The sequence below is a fragment of the Trichomycterus rosablanca genome, chromosome 3 (genome assembly GCF_030014385.1).
Source record: "Trichomycterus rosablanca isolate fTriRos1 chromosome 3, fTriRos1.hap1, whole genome shotgun sequence".
Classification (NCBI taxonomy): Eukaryota; Metazoa; Chordata; class Actinopteri; order Siluriformes; family Trichomycteridae; genus Trichomycterus; species Trichomycterus rosablanca.
This window is the reverse complement of record NC_085990.1, coordinates 12,054,704-12,067,364: the sequence shown is the minus strand read 5'-3', so window position 1 is coordinate 12,067,364 and position 12,661 is coordinate 12,054,704. Positions and strand designations below refer to the sequence as shown.

At 39.1% G+C, this 12,661-nt stretch overlaps 1 protein-coding gene across 1 annotated transcript; it reads left to right on the top strand.

The window, feature by feature from the left end:
* The first annotated feature begins 1,772 nt into the window (after nucleotides 1-1,772).
* LOC134310085 (serine/threonine-protein kinase 10) lies at nucleotides 1,773-11,390 on the top strand. Its single transcript, XM_062991602.1, has 12 exons — nucleotides 1,773-2,639; nucleotides 3,521-3,655; nucleotides 3,930-4,059; nucleotides 4,235-4,363; nucleotides 5,169-5,273; nucleotides 5,362-5,525; nucleotides 6,631-6,781; nucleotides 8,199-8,762; nucleotides 9,517-9,611; nucleotides 9,692-9,818; nucleotides 10,541-10,647; nucleotides 11,119-11,390. Exons 1-12 carry the CDS (start codon nucleotides 1,773-1,775, stop codon nucleotides 11,323-11,325), a joined length of 2,781 nt encoding a protein of 926 aa, XP_062847672.1. The 3' UTR covers nucleotides 11,326-11,390.
* Nucleotides 11,391-12,661: the final 1,271 nt, after the last annotated feature.

Below are 12,661 nucleotides of genomic sequence, written 5' to 3'. Positions count from 1 at the left end.
TGACAGAACTAGTAAAGTTAAGCTAAATCTGATTAGACTTAGCTTAGTGAGTTAAGTCCTCATATGCCAAACAGAAGGTCAGGACTTCAAAAAGGCAATTCCAAAAAGTTATTTAATTTTAACCTAATTTGCCCAAAATTAATGTGCCTTTTGGGACATTGTCCTGTTGGAACACCCAATCCACTTTACTTTCTGCAATGCACCAGTTCCATTGCCACAAAGCAAGTAAGCAACAGAGCATAATGCAAAGTATTTGGTCATATTTTCAGAAAACCCACAATCAAGCTGCATACTTTACCTGGTTTGGTAGGATTTAAAACACTTGTTTGTGTTTTGCTCTGCCCCCATGTTTGCTTGGTTTGTGAAGTTGTTCTACATCACCACTATGTACTATGTTTGCACATGATACTCAATTCAGGGAGGGTTTAGTCTTGTAGGGCCAGGCTATTTCTAAGCAGGTCAGTCTGGAGAAATTGACGGAATGTTTTGGATTAAAAGTGGGTAAGCACAACGAATGTGCCTGAAACGCAGGCAGAAAATCTGCTGTGTACACAATATCCTTTTGTCATAATCATGAATGTTAGGTGGTGTGGCTAGAACATCCTTGTATAACCTCAATAAAATTTAAATATTAACTACTTTTAAGTAGTGTATTGTGAAATCAGTTGTATTGAGATTTTTCTGACACTTACACATTGGCCAAGAAAAGCCATATTCTGACACCTGTCCTGCTTCTTTTTACCAGCCAGTGGTGGATCCTTACAGTAGGCCAAACCGCCACAGGGATGGCAATTGCTGCGGCAACAAGGAGAAACCTTATCTGATCCTCCCTTCGACAGACATGGTCAATTGTGTTGTTAGGTGCACAAAATTAAATACAATTACATTTTATTCTATTCCAAACTGCTAACTTTGTCATCTTTACTAATGTCTAGGGTTGCACAGTGGCTCAGTGGGGATAGCACTGTCGCTTCACAGCAAGATGGTCCTGGGTTCTATCCCCAGGTGGGGCGGGTCCTTTCTGTGTGGAGTTTGCATGTGTGGGTTTCCTCCAGGAGCTCCAGTTTCCTCCCACAGTCCAAAGACATGCAAGTGAGGTGAATTGGAGATACAAAATTGTCCATGACTGTGTTTGACATTAAACTTGTGAACTGATGAACCTTGTGTAACCAGTAATTACCTGTCCTGTCATGAATAAAAACCAAAGTGTGTAAAACATGATGTTAAAATCCTAATAAATAAATAAATACTGTCTAATATTTTTGGTAAATACATAATAAATAACACTAAAGAACTATTGCTTATAAAATAATATTCTCATGTAACACACCTGTTTTTTCTGACACACTTCATGTTTGCAGCACTATATCATGTCTTCTGTATTTCGAATAGACAAAAAAAGCCTCAATGTTTTATGACCAGATTTTTATATTTGGCAGTGAAAGAAAGAATAGTGGGGGCAAAGCTGGGCAGATAATGAAAGGTAAACAAAAAAAGCAGCTGTCGGGATAGGGTTCGTGCATGTATAAAAGAAAATTGAGCTTGTGTGATAGCCGAGGCGCCAGATTCTGCTTGCGCCAGAATATTTGTGCTATTAATACACACCGGTCCAGACCCCACTGTCCACTCATTCAAACGGTCACTGCTGTGTTGAGAAAATAAATAAGAGAAAAAATAGAAAAGAATACATATCACCTTTGAATAAAAAAAAAAAAAAAAAAAAAACGTAATGTGTGATTTCCTCTCTTAGAAGGCACCCTCATACAGAGGAGATGGAGAGACGAAAAGTGAGCAATGGAGTGGAACATCTCTTTAAATCCAGAAGGAAATCTTCGAACGAGGATAGTTCAGAGAAAAGTGACCACAGTGTTTCAGGCCTCGGCCTTGGGAGGTTTAACGTTACCTGCTGCTCTGATATTTACTCCAGTGCTGGAAAATCACTAGAAGTTAGCTCTAGCCCAGAAACTACGTACATTTATGCAGAGAGCATCCAGGCTTGTGACACCTCATGTTCTAATATATCACAAGACTGTGAATCTGTTTGCCTGTACAGAGAGAATGAAAGTATGGACAACATCCCACTAGACCATGTATCTGTTAGCAATCAAGATTGCAGCCTAGAAGCTGTTGTCGGGTCGGACTGTTCCACTGACAACGACTCTGATTTAAGCTGTAGCCACGAAGACTGGAAGCGTAACTTTAACTCGTACGACGACTTGTACCACTCACTCCACAGCCTTGTCGAAGCACAGTGGGGCTCAGCTTCATCTCAATGTGACTCTGAAGCTTCTGGTTATACCACAGACTATGATTCAGAATCTTCATTCTGCAACTTAGATCAGCAGACTGGTTTAAATTTTGCTGACTTTGACTCACTTGATGCTCGGTTTGAACAGGTTTCCTGGGATCTGTACAATTCTTTCACTCAGAGTAGCAACAATGGAAACGACATGACCTCAGACATACCTGGTTTAGGGGTCAACCCAGAGCCAACTCTGGGGAGATTACAAGGCGTCGTGACTCTTCTGGATCGATCTCGCTTCTCAACGTTCTTCTGTGAGATGATGAAAGAAGCGGTACAAGATAAAAATGAAGAAAAACAACTAATCAGTGAGGGATTTCTCTTCCACCCACAACAGGTAAAACGTATAGACTTTTATTGTAATATAAAATGAAAGTAGCTAATGCAGGTTTTGATGAATGGTGGCAGTGGCAGTTAGTTTAGCTACATAAGATTCTTTAAAGGGTTTAATTAAACAAATTATAATGTTGTTTGGATTCATGCTGGTCAGTGGTGTTCAACCTTCTTAGTCTGTGACCTATTTTAAAGAAGAACCCACAACACACCACAACCTTCCTGCTCAACCTATCAGCTTATTTTTCCACCACATTACTATGATTTAAAAATTACAAATAATAATTTTAACAAACCAAACTCTGGTTCAGAGGTGCTTTAAATAAAATAAATGGCCACACCAGTTCTATTCTGGGATGCTAAAAAAAAACCCTACATTTACATTTTAACATTTACACCATTTATCTTTGAGCGACTTACAACTGTGACCAAATACAATGCAAGCAGTTGAGGGTTAAGAGCCCTGCTCAAAGGCTCAACTGGCATACTGGCAGTGGTTGGGCTAGATTCAGTGACCTTCTGATTGCTACTCGCTGAGCTACCTCTGCTCCTTAATTAAAATTGATAAATGGATCTACAACGTGGGTATATTTTGTATTACTGGTTTTGTAAAAATCTCTTGTGACTCCTTCGGTATCTCAGGTGACCCCACAAAGCATCTTGAACTTCAAAGTTCAGAACAGCTTCCTTACGTTGTACTAGGTTTCCATGTAACTAATTAGCTATATTACCTTGTTACCATTACGTTTGCTAACCTGCTTAAATAGCAGATATTTTAAGACATCTGGTCAGCCACTTTTAAGGCGACAGAGTCAGTTAGCATGTGTAAACCAATGTGACTGTGTTTATTTAAGGTGCTCACACAAGTGCAATGGTGCTTGGTAGTTTTTACAGGTGAAGAACTCGGAATATCGGGAAGGTCGAGAATATTCCTTTCTTCGGCACATACAAAATGGATCATATGGAGACGTCTTTAGTGTCCGGGACAAGCAAACTGGATTTACATGCGCAGCCAAAAGGGTATTCTTTTACTTTCTAAAAAAAACATGCATGTACATACTGTACGTGTTAATATTTCCCTGCATTCTAGTATGGTTTAAACACACCCCTTGCAACTTGCAATAATGATGTGAAAATGCTAAGGGATTGTAATGTCTAATGCTAAAAATTAATCTCAAGCTTTATAGATTGTATGTCTTGTTAGAACCATTTTAACTAGATGTCAAACTTAAAGTGTGTTTATTAGGTCTGCTTGTCTCAGATTTTGGCTGGTTATCTATTTCTTTTTTTGCAGATCCCCCTGGGCAGTTTTAGCTGGGCGGAAGTGGGAACTTGGAGCAGACTGGACTCACCACGTGTACTCCAGCTATATGGGGCAGTCAGAGAGGGCCTCAACATGGTCCTTTTTATGGACCTTAAAACAGGTAGATTCTGAATGATCCCTTCAGGACTTACCAGGTTATTAACAGTTATGTAATAGACAGCTTTGTTCCCCAAAATTCACCTGTCACCACCATGTAGCTGTTAAAGTAGTAGGTATATCAATCAACTATTGTGCATATGCAGCCCACTATTAAATTCAACCTCCTCTTTTTACAGGTTCAGTTGCTCAGTTACTAAAAGAAAGAAGCAGGCTTGCTGAAGATCTGGCTCTTTATTATCACTGTCAGGTGCTGCAGGCGCTGGAACATCTGCACAGCAGAAATGTCATTCATCTGGATGTTAAAGGTAAGTACTTTTTACTACCATAAATGGACAGCACAATTTCTTTCTGTAAATTTGGAGAAGGGAAATTGACAAGAAATAAATTAGTTAAGTTAGCAATCCTGTCTGATTTTCAGCAAATAAAAAACAGATATGACTCCAGAAAGCCTCAAAAGTGGCAAAAATGTGAGAAAAATTACATAGTCCACAATTAACTTTGACCCCTTTTACTGCAAAATATTCACATCCAGTCTATACATGTACTGTAGGTAAATGCACAAACTCTCTTGTGTTCTTCAAGCTCAGATCTTCGGCTTATAGGTTTTTGTGATTTCACTGTGAATCAGCAGTAATCCTTCACATAATCTTGACACAACATACTAAATTGTATTATTTGTATTTAAGGCTTTTCATGGATAAGCCCCAGCTTACATAATTGATCTCTTTAGCCTCCATTCTTCATCCAGAGCTTTAAGAATCTCTGACCAGTTGCTTTTTCTCACTCTTGGATGAAGGTCTAATGGTGATTGGGCCTTTTCTGTGGCCGTTCCCAAGTTATGGAACAATTTACCTATCTCTATTAAGTTCTTATACATGAATTATATTCTTAAAGTTAATCCTAACATTGTACATTGTATCTAAAGATATTCTAGACATTTAGATATTTTAAATTTTAAGAACAACGTAGGTAGGTGTCTATATGTGACCTAAACTTCCCCAGATATACTGTTATAGAAGAAATATAAATTTTGGCTTTTGGAGGCATTAAAGTCTTTCTTTTTTGTCATACTTTGTGTGTGTGTGTGTGTGTGTGTGTGTGTGTGTGTAGTGGACAATGTTTTACTTTCAAAGGATGGGCGGCAGTGTTTCCTGTGTGATTTTGGATTGTCCGAGATGTTGGACCAGACAGGATACAGCACCAAGACTTTTAAAGGTGACACACAAGGTGATACAATGTCACACAAGAACAAACACACCACACGTAACACAATACACACTTTTCTGTTATATGTTTGTGTTAGGCAATGGTTTGCGTGGCACAGAGAGCCACATGTCCCCAGAGGTGGCGCGTGGAGATGCTCGGTCCTGTAAAGCTGACGTCTGGAGTAGCTGTTGCATGCTACTGCACATGCTCAGTGGCCATCAGCCATGGACGCGTTTCTACACCCATCCACTCTGTCTGAAAGTAAGCACTTTGCAAATAGTACGTTATATCAGGTAAAAGGTTTTCTCTGAGTGTTCTTTAGGCTTTGGTGGTGGGTAGTTGTAGGTAATGGTTTGATTAACTCCACAGTTTTTATAGTAGCATATTATTATTATTTGGGCATCCCTCACATTTTCCTCACAGATATACACACAGCAGTTTGGATTATTGATTTGGTGGTGTTAGTGATAATAATTTACTAAATCGATGGCTTATTTCTTTCTCGGCAGCCACTACGTCCAAGGTGTTTAAGGCATGCTTGACTGTAGGCTGTTTTGTCTGTGTTCCAGCAACATCTAATGTATGACAGACTGGTTTTTAGGGTTTCTGACCATCTAAAGAATTTTCCACTCAGCATACGGTAGCTGTTTGGGGTTTTTTCTGACCTTGGCGAAGAGACAACTGCTCTGTTTTATTTTACGTACAGATAAATGTTTGAACAAAAGGGTCTTGGAACTAGGAATTGCTCCAAGTGGCATTTCTTGATTTCAAAATGTATGATCTGCTTTCAAAGATTTGTAATCGAGTTGCTTTGTCTAGTGGGTGCAGTCAAACCCTTTTTACCTGGACACTGAGAATTCACCAGCTATTGTTAAAATAAGGCTTTTATGGAATATTCTCCATCAGCTGATAGATTCCTCTTGGTTTCTTTACTGAGCTCGGTTGAGCCCAGGAGAAGACAAAGGCACAAAGACACAGACATGGCTGAGCACCAAAAATCTTCTGACTTTATTTGGGGGAATAAACAAGAATAAATAGCTAAGGAAAAGGGGGTGTTGGTAGACAATAAAAGCAGGCAGCTGTTGTATAAGGTGTGAATACTTTCAGGATGTGGAAGTAACATGATGATCAAAGGGACAGTAGGAATTTCCAGGGTGCGAACACATACATATGGTTGTAATACAACTCATGGACTAAGGAAATAAATATATTCTAACAGCTATAGTCTGTACAGTGGCAGGAAAACATTGACATTTACAAAACGAATGTAGTTTCCTGTTGTTCAGATGCATGTTAATCAAGAATACAGGATGCAGGATTCATGTACTGTATTTCTGCATGTCTAACATTTACCTATTTTACACAGATTGTGAGTGAACCCGCCCCTCTGTGGGAAATTCCTCCTGGCTGTGACCCCTTGACCTGTGATGTTATTAGTGGGGGATTGGTGAAGGACCCGAGAGGGAGGAACTCAGTGAAAAAACTGCTGGAAAAAAGCACCAGAGCTCTACATGCAGGTTGGGAATGTTATACACTTTATAGCCAAAAGTATGTTGACACCTTGCTATGGGCTTGCTGAACACTTCATTACAAAAATATATGCATTAATATGGTGTTCTGGTCAAAGTAGCTACTTTCCTTAAGATTGTGTTTGTGGGAATTTGTCTCTATTCAGTCAAAAGACTTTAAAACCTATAACTGAGTAGGACTGAGGTCAGGATTTTGAGCAGACCACTGGTGTTCCTCCTCATGTAACTAGTCCAACCAATTCTTTAAGGACCAACTGTTGCTACAAAGTTAGGAGCATATGATTTATTTTACATTTCGGTTAGCAAAGGGCGTGGTACACATACCTTTGGCCATATAGTGTATGCTGTACAAGTGAGCACAAACAAGACTACACCTAAAATCTCTCCATCATAAATCTCCTTCAAGCCGTTTAGGATCTGCCCACCTTTAACATCTGGAGTAAAATCTATAGCTGAAGCAGAAATCCCTGCCATAATTTTGGTGCCCTGAACAGGGTATATTTGTACCCTGTGTACAGTTCATTTTCAGGAAAATGTTACTCAGTATCATAAAATGTTAACAAATAAACTTAACCAATTTACTGGCTGCATCCTAAATGCATACTACATCTCACTCACATGTAAATGACACATACAAAAATTACCCCACATGTTGTAGGGGATCTTGTTATATAGTAAGTCCTTTAGATACAAGCCAGTTTGGTTCTGAGAATAAGTTTGCATGTCCAAAACGTTTGCAAGTTCAACAAAGTTAGCCTAGGCATCCAACACCTGCTTATGAGCCTCCAACACCTGCCTTGCTTACCGCTAGTAAACTAGTCTGTGTATCAATTCCTACAGCTATTTGTGTATAATAAAATGCTTATAATTGCTTATAATATAATGCTTATATTTCTAATTAAAGAAAAAAAAAAAAACTTGTAAATAATACCATGTAAAGTAAAACAGCTGGCATGCAGAGACTGACTTTGAATGGCGAGACAGGATGAGTTCCACTCTTTCTACTATTTACATTTTAGTGTCCATTGTTATTGGTTGCTGCTTCTTTGCATTACAAGCCAGATAATCACTGCTTTATGCTTAATACCAGACATCATGAGTTTAAATTGTGCAATATTAACACAAAACAGGAGGTACACAATTGGTTACACAACCACTTATTGATAAAGTCTGCACATGAGACCTGATACCAAATAAACAATAACACTCTGCTTGCCGCCATCAAGGTAACCTACCACACTGTTGTACAACTTGTAGTTTTGCCCTTATTTAAATACTTTTATTTATTGCACATTTGCATCTTTGAAGGTTTGCTAGTTGAAGATTTGCTAGTTGAAGGTTTGCATCTAGAGAACTTACTGTATTTACCTGTGTGTGTGTGTGTGTGTGTGTGTTCAACCTGTAGTCGGTGACCTTTCTGATCCAGTCTTATCAGCTACCAACCGCCAGTGCTCTCCACCTTTAAGATGCCAAGATATCTCTACCATCACAGATACATCATGCCCCAGTTCCACAACAAAGATCCCTCATCAGGAAAAATGCTCCCCTCCCAGAATTCAGTGGGTCAGCATGTGGAGGGAAAGAGCTGTAGAGGAGGATGGGACAGATTCAGAATTGACTGATTCTGATGAGGAGAGTGATGAAGATGCAGATGTTTGGATAGAGAGGTTCTGGGGTAAGGGAGAGGATTTTGGTGTTTTAGAAGAAACTGACCAAGAGGTGTGTGCTGAGGAGAGGATTTCAACAGAATTGAGAAGCCTGGTACATCAGTCTGAAAAGGAGGCTGATGAAGATGAAGAGAGTGATTTGGATAGTCTGAGAGAGCTGGGCAGTGATTGGGCAGAGGAAGAGTGGGAGCCTGTTTATCGCCTGCAGAAACTCTATGGCACAAAACAGCAACGTGTTTTGTACACTCCGAGTGAAGATGAGTGCTCTGAAACAGAGGAAGAGTGGTTACCATCAAGGGGAAGTGAGTAAATTTTATATAGTTCAGGATAATAGATCAAATTTAACAATAGGCACCATGTTTTAGTAGCAAGTACCTATAACTATGGTTTTTCCTATTAGTCTTCATATCTGTACTAATGGACTCCAAAGCTTCTAATAACAGTAGCAATAATACTAGTTCCAGTACAGGATTTCATTTTGGTGGGCAAGGTACCGGTTCAAGTACCAAAGCCACCTGTTTAAGTATCAGAAAACAGACTCTGATTTTTAACTGGCTGTTAATTCCAGACTAAAGGTTCTACATCCAGGCACAGAAGTTTCTCATCTAGTACCAAAGATTCTGTTTTTGTGCCAAGCAGGTAGAACCAATTCCAGCACCCAATATGCCTGTTCCTGTGCCAGTGCTTGTGCTTGCAATTTTAATATTCTACTAAAAACCTAATTTCGTTACCAAAACTTAAGAAACAGTCCTAGTTCTAGGAAAGGACAGATATGCTTTTACTATCTGCCAAAGTACCTGTATTAAAAGCTCTACTTCCAGTTTAACTCCCAAATCTTCCAAGGTATATCTTAAAGTATAAAAAACTGGAACTGGGCATCTTCGGACCAACAGTCCTGTATTAAACATTTAAGTTCCAGTACCAAAGCTTCTAGTTTTACTACAAAAGGTTTTAGTTACAACAGCCTATTACAGGTTCTTGTTCTGATATTGGACACCAGAAGTTGCTTTACTTGTGGTATATATGATTTGTGTTAATGCCATTTTCTCTTTACAGGTTCAACAAAGAGGAACCTACCTGAATCAAACTCTATATTAACTCTCACTTGTCACCGCAGTATCTGCACTTCAGAACCTGAACTCACAGAAAAGGTGTGCACAGCTGGACAGATGCATATTCAAAACACATTGTGGTTCTTATTATGACTCAACACTGACATTCTCCTTTACAGGATTCTGATTGTTCCGATGACTTGAGCTCAGGGGTGTTCTCCTCCTACAGCAGTATTAAAGATGAACAGAGCTTTAATGTGGATTGGTCTGTTTCCACCAATCAGCCACCGTCCTGCTGTTTTGAAGGTAAAGTCTTAATGCAAATGCATGTACATCACAAACTCACATTCACAACATCTGTAGAATCATACAGGTGATAGGTTTTCATTGCAGAAGATGAGCATTTTACCCAGGTATTCAGCTAAAATTGCTCTTGTAGGCATTGTGAACACACCCCAGAGTTAAAAGCCAGTTAGACTGATTGTTTTCTGAGTACAGGGTTGGAATGTTTAAACAAAAGCAGATACAATGTAAGACCAAAGGTGTGTGGACAAGCTTCCTAAATAATGCTTCCAACTTTGTGGCTACAGTTTGGGATAGGTTTTTTTAAAGGGAGGTCCATAAAGATAAGATAGAGTTTGATGCAAAGGAACTTCAGTGGGTTGCACATTAAACGCATTAAACCTTTTTGGGTGTGAACCAGCGACCTTTTAATTACTAGTCCAGTGCCTTAACCACTCAGATAAAACTGTTCTGCTTTTAATTTAAAATGATCATTTAAAAATGAAACATTTTATTGTAGGCCAATACCTCTAACTCATTATCTAACACATCATTAACCAAAATATTTGAAAATCATTCTGACAAGTGTTATGTGAATGCTGCAACCTTATTAATTAGCCTGAGAAGAATTGTGGTTTTATTTATGCACAATTTACAGTTGTTCTTAAAATAGCTTGCATTCTAGAGAGAACACTAACTGAATATGTTTTTTAAACAGACTGTGTATTTATATTTATTGTGTATAGGCCTCGGTGTGGATATCTGGGTGGAGGATGTGAATGGGGACACATTCAGAATCAGAGAGAGGCTGAGGGTGAAGTTAGGACATGTTGCAGTCGGGATAAGTTCACAGGTAAGAAATTTGGTTTGGTTCATTGTTTTTGTTTGGTTTATTTTATAAATCTGACATACTCACTCACATTAAACAGGTATAGGAAAACTAAAGCATGAATCTATGTTCACAGTTTTGGTAAAAGTGACCCAGACATTAAAATAGAAGGATAAGGGTGTAAATGCATGTTTTAATCATCTCACTGTGGAGCAAAATAGCTAAGGAATGATTGACCTTATACCCCCTTTTCCCGGTTTCCTCCCACAGTCCAAAAACATGCAGTCAGGCTAATTGCAACAATTGAGGCTGGTTTAAGAGTAAAAGGGATCCATCCTTGTATTAGCATGGTGTTCCTAATAAAGTAGCCAGTGAGTGTGTATTATTTTAGTTAATTCAAATGTTTTTGTCATTTTAGTGTTTATTAAGTATTTTAAATGTAGGTGTTGAAAAGTCTGCTTACTGCTATCTAACTGTTTGCATCTTTAATTTAAGATTTCCATGAGGACCTTCTCTTTAGCCACCATCGATGGGAAGCTGGTCTGTCCAGACACAGAGGTACTAGAGTCGGGCTTGTGGCTGCTCTGCGTACCCGCTCCTGATGACAACACCAGCTGGCACTGGAGGATCAGAGATGGCAAAATGGAAATGCAAGAGCTCGAAGAACTGCTATCAGACACTTGCTCCACACTTGCTGTTTAAAACCTACTGAAACAACATTCCCTTTTAATTCTATCTATTTATACTGTCTTGTCATTTTCTGAAACCTGTAATAAATATATTGTCTGCAGATGATTCTAGTCATACATATTGTGAAGTTTTTTTGTAAATGTTTCCAAACTGCACAGAACAACGCTTAACATATTGCCAGGAGGTCATGAGTTTAAGCACCAAGCACCTGTTGTAGGGAGCTGATTGCTGCCACTCTGGTTGGAATGGATGCATTTCTACCTTCCATGTCAATCATGCAATGCCAGCCAATCTTGGGCATCAGTAAGCTCATGTTTATAGGCAAGGGTAGTTTACCCAATTACACTGATTTGTTCAAGGAACAGACTAATAAAGCTAGCTAAGGAAATAGTTAAATAAAGTAATATGTTTTGTACTTTCTTCTTGTATGTTTGTGGTAAAAGGTGAGTTAAAATTGTTGACTTTCTGGGTTGACTTTTTGGGGTTTGTGGTCCACACCATGTTGTACACCATGACATACAAAACAGCTCCTCCCTGCTTTCATGTTATACATTCTGGAATTGCTTTACCCTATTTCACCCAAGTCTTGGTATTGGACACTGAAGCAGTGAAACCTATTTTGAATAATCATTCTTTACTGTGTTATCTAGCAGTCTAATGTATGAATGAATCAAAGTTTGGTAAATCTCAGAAGAACATGTGACCTATCTGAATGCATAATGCAATTCGCAAAGTATGGTGGAGGGAGAATAATAGTCTGGGGCGGTTTTAATCATTTGGGCAGTGATAGCTCAGCGGTTAAGGTACCGGACTAGTAACTGTAAGGTTACTGGTTCAAGCCCCACATCTGCCAGGTTGCCACTGTTGGACCCTTGAGCAAGGTTCTTAACCCTTAATTGCTTGCAATGCATACAGGCTCAATTGTAAGTCGCTTTGCATAAAGGCTGCTTAATGTCATAAATGTAAATGTGGTTTGATCCTTAGTTCTTTACAAAGAAAGGCAGTTTTATCATGCTGACGCTCCTATGCCCCAATCTAGTTTTAAGCTTTGCTCCTGATCACTGTCTTTAAGGACTTTCACTGGGTACTCAGCTTTCCCCTCAACTTCTAAAAACATGCAGAAGGTGGACTGGTTAGGCTTAATTGCTCCTACATGTAATTAAATATGTGGGCAACTGTTAGATTCTTGTGCCTTGCACAGGGTTTCTGTGTGACACAGGATCAACCGCGACCACGATCAAGTAGTAAAAATGAATAAAAGAGTGAAGTGTCCACAAACTTTCGGCGACGCGGTACCGCCTGAATGTGAACATGACTGGTGTGTAAGGGTCAGCTAATGTAAACTAAG